This window comes from Triturus cristatus, chromosome 5_2 (genome assembly GCF_964204655.1).
Source record: "Triturus cristatus chromosome 5_2, aTriCri1.1, whole genome shotgun sequence".
Lineage (NCBI taxonomy): Eukaryota > Metazoa > Chordata > Amphibia > Caudata > Salamandridae > Triturus > Triturus cristatus.
This window is the reverse complement of record NC_140588.1, coordinates 891,612,209-891,637,107: the sequence shown is the minus strand read 5'-3', so window position 1 is coordinate 891,637,107 and position 24,899 is coordinate 891,612,209. Positions and strand designations below refer to the sequence as shown.

The 24,899-nt window shown below is 42.7% G+C and overlaps 1 protein-coding gene across 1 annotated transcript in view; it reads left to right on the top strand.

The window, feature by feature from the left end:
- NRK (Nik related kinase) overlaps window positions 1-24,899 on the top strand; it is a 1,057,838-nt gene that overhangs the window by 119,417 nt on the left and 913,522 nt on the right. The window contains exon 2 of the mRNA XM_085608036.1: window positions 2,470-2,535. Within this exon, the coding sequence (XP_085464162.1) occupies window positions 2,470-2,535 (66 nt within the window). The remainder of the gene's footprint in view (window positions 1-2,469; window positions 2,536-24,899) is intronic.

Below are 24,899 nucleotides of genomic sequence, written 5' to 3'. Positions count from 1 at the left end.
AGCTCAGCATCCATGGCAATCCTGCGGTTTCTTACCTCCTTAAATAACTTTGGCAGCGGTCCTATCATCATGCCAGGCACAGAGAAGGCCATAAGTTTTCCTGTCGCCATAGATGAGTATTTCAGTTTTGCACGCATTCAGTTTGAGGTGGCTTGATGTCATCCATTGGTCAACACCCCATCGGCAAACTGTATATTTTGGAAGTTTTGGAAGTTTCAATTTGGGCTATCCGATTTCAGAAGTATCTGCCTGTCATCTGCGTAGTTTTAGCAGATTAATTTGAAATCTTTACTCAGATACAGTAATTATTTCATGTGGTTGTGGAAAAGCATGGGTGATATGATTGGGCCTTAAGTGACTCCTGCTTTAATGCTGTATGGTGTAGATGAATATAAAGGAGTATGGATAACATTTGCTCTATTGTATAGGTACAATGTGATCCAAGTTAGAGCTGTGCCCTCTATTCCATCTTCCTCGAGTATTTGGATTACAGTGTCATTATCCACTGTGTCAAAGGCAGCTGAATTGACCAAAATAAGACGAGCAGCAGGACCATTTTGGTCAACTGTGTTTTTAAGATCATCACAGATTCTGATTAGAGCAGATTCAATGTTTCTTCCTGGACGGAATTCACTTTGGAATTCTGAAAGTATAGAATTATCTTAAATGAATTGTGACTTTTAGGCAAAGGCTGCTCTTTCTATAAGCTTGCCCAGCAATATTCTGTTTGCTATGGGTTTGTAGTTGTTGGAGTCTTGATTGTCCAAGTTAGATTTATCTTTAAGAAAGAGCATATGTATGGCTTTTTTAAGTGTTTTGGGGGAAACGGTAGCTAAGGAATTGTTCATAAGTGTTCTGATTGGGATGGCCACTGGAGTTGTAAAAAGAATGTTTTTGAAGATTCGCGATGGACAAGGGTGAGAGGGGCAGGCAGCGAGCTTGCTTGCTTTGACAAGATCTGGAAGTTCAGTCAGTAATAGTGCTTAGAGACTGTGTTTGCCTTTCCCTGGAGGGTTTTGTTGCAAATGACTTGTTGAGGCTGTTGGTATTTTGCTGTTTGAGAAAGACTCCAACATTCTTGTTTTCGTTTTGAAATGATTTGACAGTTTATCACAAAAATCTAGGGATATGGGATTTGTAGCTTCTATGCATTTTGACCTTCGAAATTCTGTGCTATGTTATATAATTCTTTTTTTACACACTTTGCATTGTCGATTTTGCTGGAACAGTATAGTTTTTCTATTCTTTACTGAATGGTGACTTGTATATTTCGTTATGTTCAGAATTTATTGTGCCCAGATCTGTGTGGGAGGTAAGCAGGTTTTCGAGTTCCTCCAAAGCTACAGTGGAAGACCTGCTCTAATTAGTACATGCCTTACAGCACTGCTCAGCAAGTGGCATTCTGGTGAACAGACCACCAGAAAGGGGTTTCTGACTGAGATGCAAACTGATGCTCTACTATTGAAAACTCAGCAGTTTCCCCAGTTCTAAATAATGAGGCAGGAAACAGAGACTGAGGCTGTCTGAGAATCTGTCCGTTTTTGCGGGATTCTGTATGTTATCTCCCTCTAAACTAGGCTCTTGGTTGCATTTTTTTGAAATATATAAGGGATTTTGTAAGGGATTTAGTAAGACCTGCCATACAGTATAAGGATATTGCAAGTGGCCAGGGAGTTCCATGACCAATCTGAAGATTGAATTCCTTTATCAGGTCTTGGAACTTCTAGGTGACTTGCAATATTCATATAATGTACAGCAGGGGGTACTTTATTCCTTAAAAAGGTGGCCACAATATAACCCTTCCCACAAACCACTTCTATCCCTGATGTGGTGCTCTTTCATATAAAAGAGATATAATCTTTGTAAACATGAAGAATACAATTAGAGCCGCTAGTGCAATATTAAACACATCAAACACATCAAACAACAGTGCGATTTTTGTTGCACAAGATATTAGAATCAATTTCACACAAGGAAGAATTAAAAAAAAACTGTACTTCATAATGCATAGAAACAAGCAGAGAGATTCCGTCTTTCCTATGAATGGAAATAAAAATGCCATCATAAATATCTCCTTTCAGCTTTTCATTATTCATCTAGATAAACAGAGCAGAAGAAGGAAAAGACATGTTTTGTTTCAATTTTTTTAAAGTGCAGCTTTAATTATCCTCTGTGACCTGCCTTTCCTCTCAGCTGCTGGCTCTGACAGTGGGCATTGTTACACCAGAACTCAACTGTAATAAGTTGTTACAGTTGAGCGCCTACATCATTCCTTTATTACAAGTGACTACGCGCATCACAAGTCATATATAACATGGAAATTAGAGACTTGCTTTTATACAAGGATGGCAGGCTCCTATGTATTCTATCCCTATAGCATTAATGCATCTAAGAACTTACTTTCTAGATTGAAAAAACGAATCTAAATTGCATAGTGCTTCTACTTCAAATACCTGTTTTACCTTTCAGGACCCAGCAGGAATATTTGAGCTGGTGGAAGTGGTCGGAAATGGGACATATGGACAAGTCTATAAGGTGTGTATGACATTGCTAAGAATTAAGCAGCCAATGAACACACACATCCAAACCAATTATTTTGAATATGGTTAACAGCATATACAGATATTTCAATTGGAATGTGATAGGGCAAGAGGGAATGTTTATGAAGCATGGTATTACAGTGCATGTAGTGATTAACAAGAATGATGTGTAATAATCGTAAGAGTGACATTGATGTGTTGTAGACTGCTTCTGCTAATTTATAAAATGGCCATTTGTGCATCTAATGGTGCCAGTTTAGACTGTAGGTATTGTCTTCTTAAACATGGCCCCCATTATTACGATTATTCACTGTATGGCCACATTCTGTTGGGTGGATGAGGTATGCTAACGAGCTCTTATTTTGCAGAATCCATGTGCAATACTTTCTGGTATGTTTATTATTGCATCCACATTTCTTTGCTTTGCCTCAAGCCAATTTAAGGGAATTGAGTTCTCCCCCCGCTTACTAGCAAAAGGCAGATGCTGTGGCTCAGTGTTATTGTCAAGGGTATAATGAGTCTGTTGTCATGGGAATGGAAATGTTATAGGTGGGTGTCAACACTCATAGGACTTAGAACTCCTAAATCTGGAAGATGGTGGTGTAGGTGTGTACAGCTTGGATAATATTTAGCTACTATCCTCTTTGAGTTCAAAGAATAACTTCTTGAAATGCCTCATACATTGTATGCAATGGTTATTATATGTTCATTTAATTTATTTATATTGTACGTCTGTTTTCTTTTGTTAGGGATATATCCATACTGAAATAAAATGAAAAACAGAAAGGAAAGGAAATATGTTTCTAGCTATCAGGAAATGAAATAAATACATATAGGTAACTGCGTGATAGAAAAGAAAGGTTTCCTTTGATAATATTCCCCACCGCTGTGGCTACCTCCCCTTCTATTTCGTACGCTACACCCAAAGCTCTCCTCTCCATCAATCATCTCACCATCCCACCATTCTTCTCCTTGTTTTCCTCTATTTTATTTGTTTCTTGTTCATTGTCAGACCTTCTGTCGCTTTCGCGGTTACTTTGGAAAGTGCACTGTGAAAAAGTGGGCTATTAGCTGGAAAGGATGTGAGTCCTTCTTAAGTAATGAATCTGCAACCTTCTGTCTACTGTGAATCAAGTACCCCGGTGTAGCACTTAACTCTCTCAGGGTAGCAAGGCAGAGCAGTCCAAGGCCTACTCCTGTTAGCAGGCATGCAACAAACAACAACCAATAAATCAGGTTGAGTCAGTGTTATTACTTAAAATAAGATAAAAAGTACTTTATTTGGCTATATTATTGCACTACTCAATATTTCAAATATATACATGATGGCAGAAGGGAATACCTATAGTGACACCCTCCGAATAGTTTCCACCCCTAGGGTGTCCTGAATCCTTTAACCACAATAACCCCACATATACAATATACAATATAATGGGGTATGGTTATCAGAGTGTCGCCACATTATTAAAAGCAGAAATATGTCTTAATAAACAAATTCAGTATAATTAAAATTATTTAGGGTGGTGCCATCTTAGAATGGAATTAATTAATATCTGTATTGACTCACTGCACAGGGCAAGTTGTGTTTTGCTCATGGTAGTGTTGCCATCAAGGTTGGTTTCTTCAGGCCTGCTGGTCTCTACAGTTTGCAATTCTTGGGAAGCCTGATATTTACGGTTCTCACCTCCTCATACGAGACATGTCTCCTGTCAGGACACCCAATGATCCTGGGCCCTTCATCAGCAGTATCCACAGGCCCCAAGGTAGAGTGCCCTCCCTACCTGCACTTTCCAGTCCTATGGCCTCCTTTGGCCACTTGCAGAGCACCTGGGTGGGTGGAAGTCAGGACCTCCCATCTTCTGGAGGTCACACTTCTGAAGGACCAGATCACAGAAGACTGAGTGGAACCCCCAGGATCCTCCCCCACATCTCCCCTAGCAGGTCCACCCCTCTACTATGCCTGAGAGGTTGCATGTGAGCCAACACTATTGGACCCTGACAAACAAAGCCTAGCCCTAACTGTCAACTGACGTCAGAAGTCCTTGACTCTATCCTTATTGTAGGGGTCAGGTATCTTCTCCCTCCCAGCTGGGAATTCCTACTGGTGTCACTTCTCCCAGGTCCAGCCAACTCTTAAAAGCGTTCTTTTTTGTGCAGGAGATTTTAAGTCGGGGTGGAAGGTTCTAGATAGAAGGTATGTTTGCCCAATCCCAGTGTAACATCTCACTTCACTTCTGCCCCACCTATTCTGCACAACATTTTAGGAATTTCCCAGATGTTGCTGTCAAGGGGTCTGTTGATTGATCGTCACTGAGAGCCTGGCCTGAAATGCTACATCTGCCCAGTCTCTTCCCTCCAAAACATCAAAGGGAAGGCCCTCCTGTGACTGGATATAAATACTGGCTACCCTCCATTGTTTTGTGGGGTTGGGCGTTCCCAGTGCAGCTGCAGTGAAAATAATAATTGACGCATGCAGATTCCAGCCTCTCCTCCCTCAAGAGCAGGCATAATTACTGTCTAATGGCTCTACTGTTTGTGGAGGCCTTTGATCCTGCAGCTTGTTGGCAGAGTATCTAACTTGGCCCAGCAGTGGGAATCCCAAAGGTCAAAATCTAATTAGGAACTGGGACAGATAAAAATGATACACCTTGAAGTGCCATAAGGAGTGAAGATATGTGGACGTTAATGTCAGATTTAGATTTGGCATCCTGACTTTCCATTGGATTGGTGAGCCCCGCTCGTCTCTAGGCCTAACCATGGCGAAACAGTGCTTTGGTGCTGATTTCACCCATGGTGTTTAATAAACGGTAAAGCACTACAAATGTACATACTCATGATATTAATGTATCCACTCATAAGACCTACACCAGTTAGCACCAATCCTTGAAGGGTCTCTTCTGCAACGGGCTACCTGTGCACAGATACCCTACTGAGCTGGATGGTAGTGCCATTTGCTCTGCCTGAACATGTGTGCAAATGTGTGAGAGCGCAGGTTCATGTGCAGCCAACCATGAGCCACTTACCCAAGCTGTGCACAAGCAGACCTTGTTTTAGAAGGTAGACACTGGTGGATAGCACACTCAACACATTTTAACAGTGTTTGAAGTGGGTGAGACTGAGGTAGCGAACCTCCCTCGCAGCAGAAGTTCACGAACCAGGTAGTCCAAAAAGTAAAATATTTGGGGGAACAAAGGGGGATGGAAGGCATTTCTCAAATGCAGGTATACCTTTCAGCACCCATGCTCTATATAAAACTGTTATTATTAGAAATAGGTTCTCTAGTTTGCAGTGGTTTGCACCCTGTCAAAGTAGGGACCCTCACTCTAGTCAGGGTTAGTAAAGTACACCTTGAGAATAAGCCATGATCACCCACATGGTATCTTGGCAAGCACAGTCTGGCTTATCCCCAGAGGCAATGCGTAAAGTATTTGTACACACACACACACAGTAACACAATGAAAACACCATATAAGTACTCCACACCAGTTTATAGAAATAGCCAATATTTATCTGAATAAAACAAGACCAAAAAAAAAAGATACACAACTCAAGTTACACATTTTTCAATATTAAATGCAGTTCTAGCACTTAAAAACACAATAGCTCTGGCTGCAGCTATAACGACAAGCTAGACAGAGTGGAATACCAAGATTTGGGGCCAATCGTGATGGAGATGCGGGCCGGCTATGGAGTCGTACTGACACCAGTTACAGCAATTTGGACCTGATGACAAAAAAAGATGTTGCAAGGCGCCGGGGAGGTTAGTCGTCGCTGAGGGCGGTGCAGTATCTGTTCTTTACTGTCAATGCACTTCGTTGGCACACCGGTGCTTGGAATGGTGCATTGTACAATGAAGGTGACACATCAATGAAGCAACGAGGCATAGGTTCCTAGAGGCGGTGCAGAGTCATTGAGCTGTTGACACCAAAGACGTTGCAAGGCACAGGGGAGGTGATGCAGCAATGGTTATGCTGGCAGTGCTGGGTTGATGAAGTGTTGAGGGTAAAGCCATGAGGTGTCAGTTTTGCAGTGTCACACCACTGGGCCATTGGTGCAGCAGCAGAGTCTGAGTTGTGCACCATGGAATTCAGTGACGCAGTACTCAGGACTCCTTCTGTGGCGTTTTTTTGGAGAAGCTACAGCGGCATCGGTGACTGTATTGAAAGTCTTGTGTTGCATTGAGCGGGGACCACGGCTCAAAGAGCAGCACTGGCTCCAAAATCACACTCAAAGTTGATGTATGGGTTTTTTCTTCATTAGCAGAGCAAACTCACTTCCAAGGGCCCATTACTGGGACTGGCGTCCCTTGGCAGTGTAGGGCTCTGAGCAGAGGAGCCCAGGTGCTGCAGGTGAAGTATTTGATGGGCCTGAGACTTCCAACAGGAGGCAAGCTCAACTCAAGCCCTTGGAGAAACTTTGAAAGCAGGATGTAGAGAGCAAAGTCCACCCCTCTCACTTCCAGGACAGAAGCAGCAAGCCAGGACAAAAAAGCAAGCAGAAAATTGGTAGTCCCACCTGTAAGCAGCACTGCTTTTCTTCCTGGCAGAATGTTCTCAATCCAAAATTGTTTCGAGTATATGGTGTCAGAGGTCTAATACTTATCACCAATTCAGCCTTTGAAGTATGCAAACTTCAAAGAATGGTCTTTGTAGTGCACAAGACCCTGCCCTGTCTGGCCCTGGCTCCAGACACCCTACAGGGGAATTGGCAGCCCTTTGTGTGGAGACAGGCACATCCCTATTCCGGTGCAAGTGTCAACTCCTCCCACCACTTTAGCCCAGGAAGACCCATCAGCCTGGGGATGGGCCATCAGGGGATATGCATGGCACACCTCAGCTCCCTTTGTGTGTGACTGTCTAGGGTGAATACACAAGAGCCCAACTGTCACCCTGACCCAGATGTGTATTCAGAGACAGGCAGAGGCACAGAATGGTTAAGCAAGAAAATGCCAACTTTCTCAAAGTGAGCATTTTCAGACCTGCAATTTAAAATCCAACTTCACTAAAAGATGTGTTTTTTAAATTGTAAGTCCAGCAACAACAAACTCCAATTTTCTAGCTGTTCCCAACCGGCATATTTTAAAAAACAGTCTCAATAATTTTCATGCTTATGCGCTTGGACTTGATTTTTAACCCTGCACTCCGCACTTTTGTACTGCCATTAACCCCCCTCACCTGACCTTGCTGCACAACACTGCGGATCCCCCAATGCCTTCCTTGCCATGGCCAACCACCTGGTTTGAGTGGAGGGCGTTCCAAGAAGCAGCGGGCCCAATCACGAGGCACTTCCGGCTGCGGAGAGGGCGGAGCTACGTTCCCACGCACACCCCTATTTCAGTCCGATGTGCCAGCATTCGCACAGCGGATGCGTGCAGAGGGTGCGCCACTGACACACCGAAGGCGTGCCTAAGGCAAGCTCATTTGCGCCCGTCCATGCCTGGCCGGGACCAGGGGCCAGGACCTCTGCCCCCTGTGTACTAACCTCGATCACTGTTCTGCGCTACACTAGAAACACACTTCTAAATATCTCCCAATCGGTAGTGACTGACAATACATCCTGCACAAAAGCTCATCCAGGGCACACTGATAGTCATTTCTCCTGCTTAGGCTGCCGATGGAGCAGCACAACACAACCAGACTGTCCCGTCAAAGAGGTGGATCAGCGTAAACTGACCTGCGTTTATTTTATTGCCAGGTCAGTGCCTAAACACTCCCTCGAAATCTGGGATATTCTCAATGAGAGGAACCCCGACCTTGCCTTCATAACGGAAACCTGGATGGATGATAACAACTGTCCAGATAACTCTCATGCCCTACCTGCAAACTACTACATTTTTAAACTAGATAGACATGGTCGTAAGGGAGGGGGGACAGCCATTGTCTTTAAAGATTATTTGACCTGCTTGCATATCCAGGTGGCACAACTGGGAGAGCATGAAATATTACCATTTCAGCTATCCAAAGATGGCCACACAATACTTGCTGGAGCAGTGATCTATAATCCTCCCGGATACCAAGGTGAACTAAGTTCTAGACTACTCACCCAACTTCTCCCTGTCTGTCTGAAACATGACAACTTTCTAGTAATAGGGGACTTTAACGTCCACTTTGAGAAAACAGACAATCCTGCAGCTACACACTTAGAAAATGACATTCAAATTCTCCAACTCAAGCAGTGGGTCAAGGGACCCACACATATAGCTGGGCACACACTAGACTTACTCTTTGCTAATATTGAATCAATACTTCTCCAGGAGATACAACCTCTATCTTGGACAAATCATTCCCTTATATCCTTATCATTTAGCCTTCTGGTAAAAACAGTAAAATCCGGCAACCCCTTGCAGGTGGCCAATAGAGACTAATTACCCAGGACTCCTTCCAGACACACTTCACCCCTGACAATATGAAGTCACTAAGCTCTCTCCCAGTAAACATGAGAGCAGTCAACCTCGAAACAGAAATTACAAACGTCCTGGACCTATGTGCCCCCCTGGTAAAACCCAAAAAGACAAATAATCCCCACTCTGAGAAATGGTACATAACGGACTTGAGGGCAATTAAAAGAAAATGTAAAATAATTGAACGCCAATGGAGAATGTCAAAGCTGAAACCTGATAGGCTAAGATATAAGTCTGAGCTTAGGACTTACAACAACGTCATCAGAAAGGCTAAGAAGACCTATTACGCGCAAAGGATTAACGAGAATTGCAATTCAGCAAAAGAATTGTACAAAATAGTAAGAGAACTTGGTAAACCTGGGAGTATGTCCCAAAAAATGCCCCCCTCAGAAGTGGCCTGTGAAGAAATCAGTAGATTTTTCTTCGACAAAATCAGTAGAATCTATTCTTCCTTTAACGCAACCACTACGGCAAATTTAATCAGCTGGGAGTACCAAACTCCCCACCCAAGTGCTACATCCAGTATGGGTAATGTCTCCCCCCCAACAGAGGATGAGGTTCAAAAAGCAATGGGGGAAGTGAAATCAGGATCTCCTTTAGACCCCTGTCCTCACTATATTTTTGCTCGGATCACAGCAGTGCTATGCCCTTATGTCACTCAGCTACTCAACCATTCTCTTAATTCGGCCACCTTCCCTGAGGTCTGGAAGCAGGGGATTGTGACTCCCCTGCTGAAGAAAGCAGGAAGAGACATGCACAATCCTGAAAATTATCAGCGTATTTCTCAACTCACATACCTCTCCAAAGTTTTGGACAAACTGGTGAGCAGACAATTAACCATCTATCTAGAGTCCAATGATCTATTAGACCCCACACAAACTGGCTTTAGAGCCACCAACAGCACAGAGGCAACCCTTTTGTCTGTCTTAGATAACATCAGATCCCTGACCGACCAGGGGCGAGTGGTAGCTCTGATACTATTGGACCTGTTGGCAGCGTTCGACACGGTCTCACACAACCGATTGCTGGAAATCCTGTATGAAAAAGGGATTCACGCCAAAGCCTTACAGTGGTTCAGCTCGTTTCTGAGTAACAGAACCCAAACAGTACAACTGGACCAACTCTGCTCTAAACCCAGGGCCATCAGCTGTGGCGTGCCACAAGGAGCATCTCCGAGCCCCACACTCTTCAACGCATATGTGTCATCCCTAGCGAAAATCAGTAAAAAATGGGGTCTCAGCATTTGCTCCTAAGCATATGATACCCAGCTGATGGTAGCGCTTGAGTAAAGGCATGATGACACCAAAGTAAAACTGAAACATTGCCTTGCAGAGATGGCGCAATGGATGTCAGAACACTGCCTGAAATTAAACGCAGGGAAATCAGAAATCCTGCTCTTTGGTGGAGCTAACTTGATCTGGGATGTCACCTGGTGGCAACAAACCCTGGGAGACGCCCCAGCACCCAAGCAATGTGCTAAAAACCTAGGCATCCTCATCTACAACACCCTTTTTCATGAAGGACCATGTGCGGGCCCTCTGTGGAAGGGGCTTTGCAACTTTGAAAATGCTAAGGAGACTCTTTCCCTGGATCCCATTGGAGTGTAGACAAACAGTCACACAGGCCCTGCTCATTAGCAAGCTAGATTATGGCAATGCCCTGTTCGTAGGCATGGCAGATTACCTTTTTTCATGCCTACAAGTACTACAAAACACTGCAGCAAAGCTGGTATGCGATAAAGGTAGACTGAGTTCAGCATCCTTGTGCATGAAACAACCCCATGCGACAGAGGGCAGTGTTTAAGCTACTTACTCATGCACACAAGACACTACACCACAGTGGACCAAGAATTTTACAGAAAAAAATTGAATTTTATGCCCCCACAAGGTGCCTACGGTCACTTTACCAAGCACAAGCCAGGGTAAAGCGCATAACGAAAGTGAGGGCAGGCGGACGTTCATTCTCATATCTGGCAGCAAAAAAGTGGAATGAACTACCTCAAGATCTACGCCTTACAGCAGATTCTGTGTTTTTTAGGAAAAAACTTAAAACCCTTTCATTTCCTAGATCCTAATATCTGTCAGTCCCTCCACTCCCGCCAATAACTGTACAACGAATTCCTGCTACCCAGCGTCGTGATATCCTTCGGGATGATTGTTAGCGCTTTATAAATAAATAAATAAATAAAGATACACTTGTGAGATGCTACAAGACAGTTCCAATGCTAACCTATGGGAGAGATAAGCCTTGCGGTAGTGAAAAATACATTTAGCTGTTTTTCACTACCAGGACATGTAAAACACCAGAATACTTGTAGTACTTTTTAAATATACTGCTGCACCCTGCCCATGGGGCTACCTAGGGTCTACCTTCGGTGATCCTTACATGTGAAGGGGAAGGTTTGGGCCTGGCAAGTAGGTGAACTTACCAGGTCGACATGGTAGTTTAAAACTGCACACACAGGCTCTGCAGTAGCAGGCCTGAGACATGTTTTCAGGGCTACTCATGTGGGTGGCACAATCAGTTCTGGAGGCCCACTAGTAGCATTTGATTATAGGCCCTGGTCACACACAGTGCCATATACAAGGGACTTAATAGTAACTCAAATAGGGCAATCCTGGAGAAACCAAATACCATTACATTTTAGACAGGTGGCACTTGCAATTTCGCACTGGTCAGCAGTGGTAAAGTGCCCAGAGTACTAAAGCCAGCAAAAATGAAATCCTGCACCCAGATGCCAGGTCTAACAGTTATGTACATACTTAAATAAATAATTAGCTAAATTAATAAAGAAATCTGCACCCTTCCAGTGATAAAACATTAGTTAAGTTGACAGTGAGGACTAATAGCAACAGAAAAAATCTAAGGGCCATATTTACACATTTTCGGGATTTCCTAACGTATGAAACCCATTGAGTTTCATTTAGCGATTCCTAATGGTGTCACAATCGACCTACCTCATGAATATTAATGAGGTAGGTTGCAATTTGCGACCCAATAGGAATCGTGGCCATCAAAGAGATAGTGGCCTGCTGGGGTCAGCAGACCACCATGTCTGTGATTGCTTTTCAATAAAGCAGACCATTTTTTTCAAATGCAGCCCGTTTTCCTTTTTGAAAGATAGGATTTGTTTACAAAGAAAAAGTGAAACTTTGAGGTTTCATTTTTTAAAAGCAGGCAGTGGTCCACTGGACCAATGCCTGCTCCCATAATTTGGTCTCAAAATATTCATACATACCACTGCGATTCGGTATTAGGAAGGGACACCCCAAACATGCTCCTTATAAATCACGAATTGTTAACACAAATTGTGATTCGGTAACATGTTACCGAATCGCAATTTGTGCTCTGTACATATGTAAAAGCATTTTTACGACTGTTACTGACCTCAAAACTGTGTTTGTACATATGGGGCCATAATACTGGGAAATTCACTAACTAAGGTACTGATGTAATCAAAAGTCCAGGGATAACTGAGTTGGTTTATTCCCACTCCATCCCATTAATTTACAAATCCAGAAAGATTGAATTGCTGCCCAATTCTTGCCCCAGAACTGGGTGGGTTTGCCTTCACCTCCCTGGCCCTCACCCTCGCTCAAGAGTAAAGGAGGTTTGTGTTTGTTTCTCCCTAGCATTGCCCAAGGTCTGTGGTAAGTTAACTCTACAATGTGTTATAATGATAAATCTAGACTCTCGCAAACCAATGGGAAGATCTCAACTCAGCAGCATCTGCCTCAAATGTGAGAAAAAGCTATAAAGTAGGATGATTTTGCCTCTAGAAAAGCCCATTGTATTGCAGAAACTGACCTGCTTAGAGACCAAGCACACCTCATCAGCGATGTTAAACAATGTTGCAGTGTCCTGAAAAGGGAGGCTACATCTCCTTTGACTTCCGTGTCTATAATGAATCAACTCGCTATGGGAATTAGATGGGTGGCCTTTGCATGAAGAAAATTATGGGCCTGATTTAGAGGTCAGCAGACGTGTTACTCCTTCACAAATGTGACGGATATCCTGTCCGCGTATTACAAACACCAATGAATATAATGCACTTGTAATACAGCATACTGGATATCCGTCAAATTTGTGATTTAGTAACTCATCCACCGAACTCTAAATCAAGCCCTATGTGTTATGCAGCATTGCGGCTAGACCTTTGGCCGCTCATGGCGGTCCCTGCGTTTGCTGCCCTGCTGCGACCCCATGTGAGAGTGGGGGTAGTGCTGGCTATTCCTGCGTTTGCTGCCCCGTGATGTCTGCAGGTAAGAGGAGGGAGGCCGCTGCCCCTTGCTACGCCTCTGGTCATGGCCGGACTGGGAACCAAGACCGGCCCTGGCAAAGTGCTCGGCCGGCCCCCCGGGGCTTGAGGGTGCCGCCAAGCTCTTTGCCAGGGCCGATCTTCAGCCGATTTTGTTACAGGGCCGATTTTGCAGCTATGCTGCAAAAACGGCCCTGCTGTAATAAAAACGGCCCCAGGGGCTCAAAACCGGCCCCACCCATGCGGCGCACCGGGGCATTGCCCGGTGTCCGCTATGGCCAGTCCGGCCCTGCCTCGGATGGCAATCCGTACTTATGTGAAAAAATCTGGACCCGCGGCAATTTATAACACCGGAGTCCTGCTTATAAGGTAGAATTATTTCTTACTGCTTCCCAATATGTAATTTTTGAAACCGCTTTCTTAAGACTCAGGTGCAAACTTTTATTATGACCTGTGGGGCAGGGGCTAGAAGATCCCAATCTTATTTTTTAGAAGGGGTCAAGGTCCAACAGGTAGATAAATTCTGCTATCTGGGAATTACTTATGCTAAGGATTGCAGATGGACCCATGAAATCACCAATGTACGGACAAAGATGGTGAAAAGTGCCCATGGTGTTTTCAAGTTCGCGGCAAAACTAGGGGAAAGGCGCATCTGGGATATGTTACAAATTTATATAGCTCGTAGCTTGTCTACCGTCCTCTATGGTGCTGGGGTTTGGGGATATTCCCCGACCAGTATTTTACAACTAGAGGAAAATCTTTTCCTCAAAAGGTTGTTATGCCTGCCCAAACCCGCCCCTAATGAATTAATCCATAGAGAGTTAGGGATCTATCATTTATCTGATTTGATTTCCTTAAAGCCATTGATGTTGTGGCGATCTGTTTGGTTGAAGGATGAGACCCCTTAAATAGGGCAGTAATAACGGATTTTCTTTTACTTGATAAGTATCTCAACATTCCTTGGCTAAAATATGTTGTCTCTAGTTTTAGAGATATCTATGGATTGGACGTTATTAAGGATTGTCATGCTGCCTCAGCTCTGTCTAAAGCTGAGATGAAGAATATCTTTATGACATACTGGGGGGAGAGACGGAAGGTGAGGGCTGAACTTTTAGTTACCAGCACTTTTTATAATAAACATGTGGAGGGAGACGGGTTTCAATCATATCTCAGCAATGTTACCAGAGCTTCCCACCGGTTTGTGTTGACAAGACTAAGACTTGGTATCGTACATAACTTGGTAGGCTTCCCCTCTCTTAATTCACACCCGGTCGGACCCTGTCCCTGTGCTGGCATTTCTGCACAAAGCACTTTGCATCTACTTTTAATATGTAAATTGTACCATTACTTGCGAATTTACCTTTTAAAACCTATTTTTGTGAAATATGGTGTACGTACTGTGCACGATTCCATGAAATTGCTTTTTAATATGCGTGAAGTAGATATCTGCTTTTTTACTGCTACCTACCTTTTTAAATGTATCCAAACAAGGAAAAGCTTGAGGTTTTAATTATTTATATGACTGATCTGTACCTCTGTATTCTGTATGATGTTTTGTGTTTATAAACTGTATGTGCTTTTATGGTCATTGATGCAATGTACCGAATAAAGCTTTATGAATTGAATTGACTCAGGTGCAGTAGCACTTTCCTTCCAATCATTCAGACTGCATTGGCACCGGGGCCAAGAAGTTAACACTTAATTAGGCTCGTAACTTCACATTGTATGCCATTTGTAGCAACATGATGTGTCCTTGTTCTACACACCAGAAGCTAGCGGCAGTGCAATTAAAAAGCTGCTGCGAGTGAGTATACCTAAGGAAGCAAATGCGAAGGGTGCGCCAACGGGGTGAATGTGTGCAGCACCTCTCATCCCCCTCTCAGAAGGCGACACTAATCAGGGCGCCACACGTGTCAGAATCACTCGGAAGGCGCGAGATGACTTGCTTCACATCCACACTCAGAAGAGATCCATACAGGGCAGATGGTATTGGATGAGTGGCAGCCGGAAGATTGTCCTGTGGTTATATCTAACACTTTTCGCAGTCATAGAGCATGTGCCTTGCTTTTCAACAAGGACCGGGATTTTTTTTAATCCTCATATATATTTCAGTAGAGTGCATTTTTGAATAGTCTTCTGCAGCAGGGCTTTGAAAAAGGTAAGAAGTGGACAAGAAATTCCTGTGTACATTGCACTTTGGGCAGAAACCGTGCGTTTTGAGGATAACAGGCACTGACTGTCATGGCGAATGCTCACTGAAGAGCAGAGGCGTGAACGCAAACGATGACTGAGTCTGAAGCAGTCACTCGCGAAGGCTACATTTAGGTAAAGCTGAGGGAGGTGTAAGACAGCACCCGAGGAAACGAATAGACTTCAAGGAGCACTTAGGGAACGAAACAAGAGCCAGTGTGCTATCCATAAATCTAAACCAGTCACATGAAGAGAAATGTTTGGGAGTCCCGCAAGGCCAGCTTTTATGAAGGAAAAAAGATATCAAGACAAGTCGATTTTTTTAGTAAATGATGAGAAATACTTTAATTACTGGCGCCTGGAATTGAATCCAAAAACACGAGTAAGGTCGAACAGTGTCCACACCCCTTCGTCTTGAGAAATATGGCACCAAGCAACCAGAAAACGCTCAGTGGTTGATTTTCTTACATTTTATACATTTGGTGTATGAAATAGCACAAGCTGATTTCTAATAAGTAGTAAAACACTTTACTGAAAACATTTATTTGCAGCAGGTACAAGTGCAACATAAGGTGCTTTACTGATAACAGTTATTGTGTGTGTGTGTGTGTGTGTGCGCGCGCGTGCGTGCGTGTGTGTATATGGGGGGGAGTCCAGGAGTGTCGAGCTGAGAAAAGATTACAGAAATGTGATGGGGAACGAACATGGCAATGTGACATTACGAAATTGTACAATTACATACTTTCATAATAAATATTTAGCTACTTTACGTTACCCACAATTATAAATTAATTCTCAGGAAAATAAAATCATCTTCCCAAGTTCAGAAGCTCATGTTGCAAACCTTCTGTTGTTTGCAACCTGGCAGTAGACTACTAAACCCTTTCTCCTAATGTTCTTCTTAGGAGCAGCTATGCATTGTTTATAGAACGGCTAGGCATGCTCTCAATGACTGCATTACAACCAAACTGAACCGTGAAGTAAATTCATATCACTGTGTCAAAAGAGACATACTTTATCACTCTTTTTTATCAATTCCTAGTGGCCGACCTACATTCATGGGTGAATTGCTATTCGTTCCCCCTCAGCCACATCAGGAGTATGCCCCAGTTTTGAGTGCGGGATCATCTGCTTCCCCAGGACTTCAAGAGCTTTTGCATAATTTTGCCTTCTGACTTCTTGCCTCACAGAGTAATATAATCTTTTGCACAAAACCCTCTATCATTTGGTACAAGAAACACCAATCCCCAGCTCAGTGGCCATGGGCTGGAGCAGGAGGTTCCCACCCCAAACAACAGCTGCAAATGTGATGTTGAGTTGTGGTTATTTTTAGAGTAATATTTTACCAAAGTCTGAACGTTCTTGCATCTTTTTGTCAAAACAGCAGTCTTCTGAGTGAGAGGATGTGAAACAGGGAATTGAAAGGCTGTCAGATGTTTGACAACTTCTGCTCAGCTCAAACATGAAGATACTCTCAAAAGAAATATCTGTTTTTTTTTCTCAAAAATGCTTTACTGGCAAGAGAACCTTTTGACCTCATATCTTTCTCCATAGGTAGTTAACAGTGTTTATTAACTAACCTGACATGATATCATCTGAGCTATTGATAGTTCTAATGACTTCATTGTCCATGTTTTGTGGAACCTGAAGTTCGTGGATAGTGAATTTTAGGAAGCATTCGTAACGTGCTTTACAAAAGAAAATATCAGTCTTGATGAAGACACGCAGCGCTGTTTGAAGATCTTGTTCAACTAGTAGTTCATCAAATGACCTCATTGGATTCAAATGACCAAACTGTTTTCCTATGGCCTCCAAAGAGAAATGGCAGCCTTAAGTTAAAAAAAAACACTTCATATGTGACTGAATTGTTTAGTCGACTGGAGTGAATTTAATGTAGAAAGTTAAGAATTCAATCCCTTAGTAAGACAGAACAAGCAAAATAAACTATTTTTTAAATAATATCATGGCAGCGGCTTTAGAGACATTCTACTCCAATTCTAGACTCGTGTCCCCAGAGTGATCCAAATAGAGTTGTCTTCTAAGAAAGTTAAAAAGTCTAAGAAGGAACACATGCAAAAAGTGCCCCAAAATGTTCAACTTTGTCTGCAGATCCATCAGCAGCACTGAAACCTTTGTACTGATGTGCCTTAAAATGAAAGAGACCCATGGCAGTCTGCCCAGGGGGCCTCTGAATCTATTCGCTCCACGAGGAGGAGGTGATACAGTGTTCCAGTAATGTCCATGAGACAAATTATTCAGTAAATATTTAATATTTACACACAGTACCCTGTGTGGGCTTGAATAAAGTAGAGAAGGATGAGTACTCCAAAATGAGGTACATCTTAGTGGCTGATTCTCAAAGTGCACTCTGTAATATGTTTTGTAATGCGAGAAAACGCACTACAAATTGCAAATCACAAACTACATACGGAGTTTTACAACTCTGCACTGCCCTATGCTTTTATGTACGGAATTCTCCCCCTCGACTGCGAATCCTCCGAATATGTAAGTATATCTTTTGTGGAGTAAGAGGAGTTGAGGGAGGTTAGGGTGGAACGTCACCCACGTATACGTTCTCTTATTTAAAATGAGAGAATAAAATTTACAGACTTGAAGATTTCCTCCATAGTTCCTCAAGTCACCTAAGAAGTTCTGGTAAGTTGCTTAATCTACATTCATTAATGAAGCAATGTTGATATGTGTTCCATTTGGAATGCAATTTCTTAAAATATTTTTTAGATTAAGCCTTGAATTACTGCTGATCCTGCTTTTTTCCTCAAACTGGCCATAGTTTTGATTGGACAGGGCTTCCCACGCTCATGCTTGATATCCATTGGATAGTAATTCAAACCAAATTGCGATTGTCTGTTGCTAGGTCAGCCATTTTATATATTACTGCTAGCATGGCATATTTAACTGTAAAGGTTTCATCAGAAGGAATTTTCATCAGAAGGAATTGGTACAGTCCTAGCATTCAATGAGCTATTATGAACTTGTAATGGCCTGACACAATACATGTACTCGGGAAGATGATGGATTCATTGGTTGAGTTTGAGAGTTGTGCCATACATTTCAGGATTTTCTTCAGATGCAACAACATTGGATGTTTTACACACAATCTCTGGTTGCTTCTTTTTCTTTTTAGAGTTTGACTTTCTCAAAGCAGTTTGAGGTCTCCTGCAAGCTGTCATAACTCTCCTTTAAGTCGGTAATATCTAGCTTGTGATCTTGGACAAGTGCTGCCAATTCCTAATTGGACAGGGGAGACGTGCCCACCTTCAACTAGAAAGGAGAGAGTCCGGCATCAACTGCAACTGTTGATAAATACCATAGAGGTTTTAGAGCAGGGCTGAACTGGGAGTCAAAAGCAACCCTGCCAAATTTTGTCACACCATCCCTTATACTGCATGTAATGAGTGAGTGCAGCGAGCAAGCCTGACTGCTGTAGGAGGAGTTTAGGTGGTTCTCCCCTCAAGAAATATATTCTGCAAGTATGGCATGCTTTACAACACATGTTTCATTGAAGAACCTTGCCCAAGCATTGGATTGATAGATTGAGATTAGAGACAGGGTGGCATGGCTCAAAGAGTGAAGAGTTGGATTAGTGAAGAGTGGGTGGATGGATTAATTTAAAAATTAATGATGTTGCATTAACTTTAAACTACATGAAGCAATTTGTCTCAATGCACTGACCAAGGGTGGGTACCCTGGTTTTAATTCTGGCTTCTCCATTTAAACACCAACGTCTCCAAACACTTCCACCACAAATCCTTGTGAAACATGCACTGCCTGGATGTATTTAACAGTGCACTGGTTTAGTATTTCAAAGAATTAAACACAAAACATTATAATCTGACCTGAAATGGGAGGGAGAAACAGGTAACCATGTAGTGGCTGAATTGTACAAGACAAAATCAGTAAACATTAGCTTAAAGGAGATTTGGTACTTCATCTTTAAGAAAATTAGAGTTTGGCTCAGAATATGTAGAATGGAGTTCCAGTATTTTTGAGGCTCTAGTTCCTTCACCCACCTTCGTGTTCTTATAAAAGAGTGATGTTATGTTATGTTATGGGTTATTTATACAGCGCATGTTCACCAGAAGGTCACTTGGCACTAGTATAGGAGCTGTCAACTGGTTAGTTACGATATGCCTGAGAGGAGAGCCAGGTTTTCAGCACTCTTCTAAAACTCATGTAGTTGTCTGCCAGTCGAATTGCAGTAGACAATGATATCCAGACCTGAGGACCTTGAACAGAGAAGCAGAGCCTACCTAGTCTCTTTTGTTTGAATCTTGGGATTGTGAGAAGATTCAATTAAGAAGACCTAAGGCTACGTTTCTTAAAATATGTTTGGATTTTGGTTATTATGAACCTGGGACATTTGTTATGGAGTGCTTTGTATATAATGCAGCCTGTTTTGAACATGGTACGTTGAGTCACCGGAAGCCAATGAAGTTTCTTTATTAGCGGTTTGATGTGGCAGTGTCACGGTTGTTGGAAAATAATTCTAGCTGCTTGGTTTTGCACCAGTTGGAGTCTATAATTTACATTTTTTGGAAGCCCCAAATTTAAGGCATTTCCGTAGTGAATTCTGGACAGGATTAATGCAATGACAATTTGGATACTAGCCTCCATTGAAAATAATCTCCTGATTTTCCTAATTTTCCCAAATTGGAGGAAACAGGAGGACGTCACTATGCCTATCTGAGATTTCATGGATAGGTTATTATCAATCTGGACGCCTAAGCTTTTTACAGAAGTCCTAGGGACAAGGGGTGGAGCCATATCTGTTGGCCAATAGGCAGGGTTGCAGTGGTTTACTTTATTATTTTTTACAACTATCTCCGTTTTATCTGGGTGGATCTTTAACTGATTGTCATTCATCCAGTCTCTGCTGTAGATCATAGTGTTTTGAAAGAACTCTCTAAATTCATGTGTCTCATCAATGGTTGAAAATCAGTTGCATGTAGTTGGCATAATTATAGATTTTCACCTTTTTCTCTTAGAGGGTGTTGATCAAGGGATGAATATATAGGTTAAAAAGGTGAGGGGATAAAGGAAAACCCTGTGGTACTCCGCAGTTCACGTGGGCTAGATATCAGCAGTATGGAGCGAGGCGAACAGACTGGGTTCGGTCTTTTTTCGAAAGAATTTAATCCATTGACAAGCTGGGCCTTTTAGGCCAGCATTGGTGATTCGGTCCAGCAGAATGCCATGATCCACGGTGTCAAATGCCACGGATAGATCCAGCAGGACCAGCGCTTGAGTACTGTCTTCATCAGCCCCATGCCTCATATCGTCTACCACTGAAAGAATGACTGACTTGGTAGAGTGGGAAGGGCGAAAGCCTGCCTGATGGGGGTCAAGGTAGTTTGTCTCTTCCATAAATGAACAGATGTGCTCCTAAAATCTTAGCTGGGTATGGAAGAAGGGAGATAGGTTTGTAATTCTTTAGCATCTGTGGGTCCTCTCCATATGTTTTTTGTATCGAGATTATCACCGCTTCTTTGAACGATTGGGGAACATATCCTTGCGTGAGAGAAGAATTTAAAAGGGATAGAATCACTTCTGGGAAGGATGAGTGGATGATTTTTTGGATTGGGGGGCATATGTCTTTGGGGGAACCAGATTTTATTTGTATTATTAGCACAGCTAGTTGTTCTTCGCTGATGCAGGGAAAGGTGGAAATGGAAGTATGGTTCCTATTTCCAGAGGAGGGTTTAATGTCTGATTTGCTTGGGGGGATAATAGCCTGTATTTCCTTTATCTTGTCTAAGAAGAAGCGATTTTCTGTGTTGGAATGACCGGTGGTATTACTCGGTCTAGGGCAGATTATTCTCCCACTAATGTAAAAATGTCTTTTTTTATTTTTGGATTCTAATACTTTGCTTGAAAAAAAGGTACTTTTGGCTGAATAATAGCTTTTTTATATTCTTTCATACATTGTATGAAGATGTCTTTGATTTCTGGTGAATAAGAGCTATGCCATCTCCATTCTGCCTGTCGCGTCTTTAATTTGGTTGTCTTTAATTCTTTGGAGAACCATTGTGACACCTCATACTGGCAGGAGGTTCTGATTTTTTGAGAGGGAGCGTGAATATCATTGGCCCTTCTTTGCCATTGTGAAATGTCTTCCTCGTACTTGTCCAGGTTCTCCGTCATGGAGGGTAGGTTGGATGCTAATGTACTGCAGAGGGAAGATGTGTTTATTCAATTCCAATTTCTAGTCATGGTCTTTGGGAGAATGGTGGGTATAGGTAGAATGATTTCACCGAGGGTGAACTTTATTAAGTGGTGGTCAGACCATGCACAGGGTGAGATGGAAATAATGGATATAGGGAGGTTGATGGACCAAGCTTGGTCCAGCGTGTGTCCTTAGATAAATGTGGGCCCCTTTATATGAGATTCAAAGTCCATTTTCAGATAGACAGTCCTGTTCAGATTCATCTTCCACTTTCTCCAAGAATGGACCCACTTTATCTTCTCTTCACTTCTCAATTTCCTATCTAATTGATCCTTCCCAACTGCAGTGGTGATATCTACCATCCCTCAGGTTTTCCAAAGTTGCTGGGGCTCGATGCAATGATGCCTCACAGCTACAACCCATGATTCTTGGACATCTACAAGACTTTGAAGGGGGGTTTGTTTTCAGTCATTTTCATTGTCCTCCTGAGTCCCATCAGCAAATGATTACAGGCCATTGCAGACAGCATCTTGATGATGTTCTTCTGTTACCTTGGTTTAATGTTTACGTTCTGAAGGTGGGTTGTTATGACCTAAAGTGGGTGCACGTATTTCGCTACAAGCTGTTTGCAAAGCAACTTGTTTCGCAGGACTCCTCTTCATCTTTCTTCATTCTCCCTCTTCGATCAGGGAGTGATTGACACTAATTCACTAGGTTTCTGAAAGCTTCTAATCTAGAGACTCAAGGAGATGGATTAGATGTGAACGTGAAGTTCTATCTTTACAGGATGGGGCGATGGAGGATTATATGGTAACAGGTTTCAGAAGGATGATGTGCACGTTAATGTTTTACTCTCTTATAAATGTTAGACTCCACCAATGCCTTCATACCACTAAACTTCCCCTGCCAGTCAGAGCTCTCTGCATAAACCCTCTGTTCACAAAACATAGTTTGGAGGACACTTGTGCCACATGACCTAGTGCCTTCTACTACTGCTGTTAATCTGAGCACCTTAGACCATTTTCTTTGGCACAGCTAGCACTGAGGAAGTAATGTGTATAGCACAGGAAAGAAACATGTGTCCCTGCTAATCTCTTCCTCTTTCCTGGTCAATCACATCACACTGCTGCCTGCGGTCACAATTCCCACTAACAGCTCCCTTCACCCTAGGCAACTGCTTGGTGGGTATCCGCACAGCTGTATGAGTTTAGGGTCTGCATTTAATGCACAAAAGGCCAAGATGCTTCAGCTCGATTGAGGAGGGCAAATATGCGCTCCCTGCTGTATAGCTCTGTGCACTGCAAGATAAGAAGTTCCCAGGGAATGTGCAGAAAGTCCAGTGTTCTGCTACCACCAAGCAAGCAGGGAAAATAGTAATGGGCCTAGAGTTCGAGTTAAGCCACACCTCCTCCCCTCTCAAGCCTGTGATCATACAGCAGACACCCAACTTGCTACTACCACACCTACCTCTAATCCAGTCTCACAAGTCCAACGAGATACAGATTGCTGATTAAAAGGACTCTTGAAAGATTATTCATCATGAGTCATTTTTTTTGGTCCTGTGAGATGTCCGAAAACCTAGCAGCAATCGGTCTCAAATACAAAAATGGCACATTTGCCAATAATGAGAGTTTATCGGAGTTAAAAGTGAACGTCATTAAAAGAGATGAAACTAAGACGTTTCTTAATAGGGCTCAAATTCCACCAACTGAACTGAATCCCTATTTTGATACACAGGAGGGTCTGTCTACTTTTAGAAACCCTGGCCAACAGGAGGCCTGAAGGGATCTGAACATTTTGCATAACATGTTGCTAAGTTCAGAGCATAGAGACAATTGAACAGAAACATATATATATTCATATATATATTCACTTAAAAAACCATAGGTTTCACACATGTTATAGTTAGGTGGATATTTCACTCGTAAAAAACCAATGAAATTCCACCATTATAGTTAGTTCAGATAACTATAACTCACGCGCCCGCAATCCTCTGCTCATGACGTCACATATTACATCACTCATGACATGGTCAGTGGCATCACTCTTGACATCACTGATGACATCATCCTTGTGATAGAGTGGCGGTCGCGCGAGTTATAGTTATCTGAACTAACTATAACGGTGGAATTTCATTGGTTTTTACGAGTGAAATATCCACCTAACTATAACGTGTGAAACCTATGGTTTTTTAAGTGAATTTGCAAGGTTTTTTAAATGCTAATTCCTAACTATAACGTGTGTGAAACCTATGGTTTTGTCAGTGAATTTGTACGGTTTTTTAAATGCTAAGTTATGTATGTATTATTATTTTTTTATATATTTATTTTTCAATAAACTACGTATAATTTTTTTTTTTTAATGGTTTTTCACCGTGCGCGCACCCCCGCGATTTTTCTTTAAAAAAAATTAAATGTTTTTTTCTGCCTTCGGGGTCCTTCAGGGACCCCCTGACAAAGGCTAGGGGGTCAGGAACTCTCTACCCTGCCCCCGTTTCACGTTCGCCACCTTCCTTTTCCACTCTCGCACTGAAAACAAACAAAATGGCGGCCGACACTTCCTGATTTAGACCGATTCGAACGTTGACTGACATGTAACAACCAATCAGAATTACGCTCGCGCACGTGCGCGGCTATAGATATGTATGTGCTTTTAACTGCAATTTTCTCAGGAACTACTGAACAGATTGACTCCATATATGCAAAAGGCACATCCCTGACCTGAGGACTACCTCTCTGCCAAATTTCAAGTAATTCTGTTCGGGCTGTACCTTCGACTAAAGGTCCTATGGGAAAATGCATGCGGAAAACGCGTTTTGTAGTGTTTTTTAACCTCTTCAGTGCCCATGACGAGATAGTCTCGTCATGGAGCACGGTCGCGCTGTGCCCATGACGAGACTATCTCGTCATGAACCCCACCCACTAATAAAACGCCCGGCACAGGAGGGGGAAAGGCCGTTGCACAGAAGGGGTTAAAGAGGTGTGTCTTCGGTTCTTTCCTATGCTGGGACAAGGTTCGACCAGTACTAATTCATACAGGGATGTCGTTCAACAAAATGTGTGCATAAATACAGGAGGCTGTTGCTTTGTTTTTTGGGGGGGTTTTTGCACTGGTTTGTCTCCAGTCTGATGGGGTTCTGGCTTCAGGTGTGCAGAAAGGAACCATATGAAGTGGGCTTGTCATCCAGATAGCCAACTTTGTCGATCGTGAAGAATTTGTTTCTCGAGAGATGTTGAGTGCTGGAGTAACAATAGTTGGTGGGATGTGTGTACAGTCTCTTCTTTACAGGTTCCATTGCCCCTGAATGATCCTGACCAGTTCTTTGAG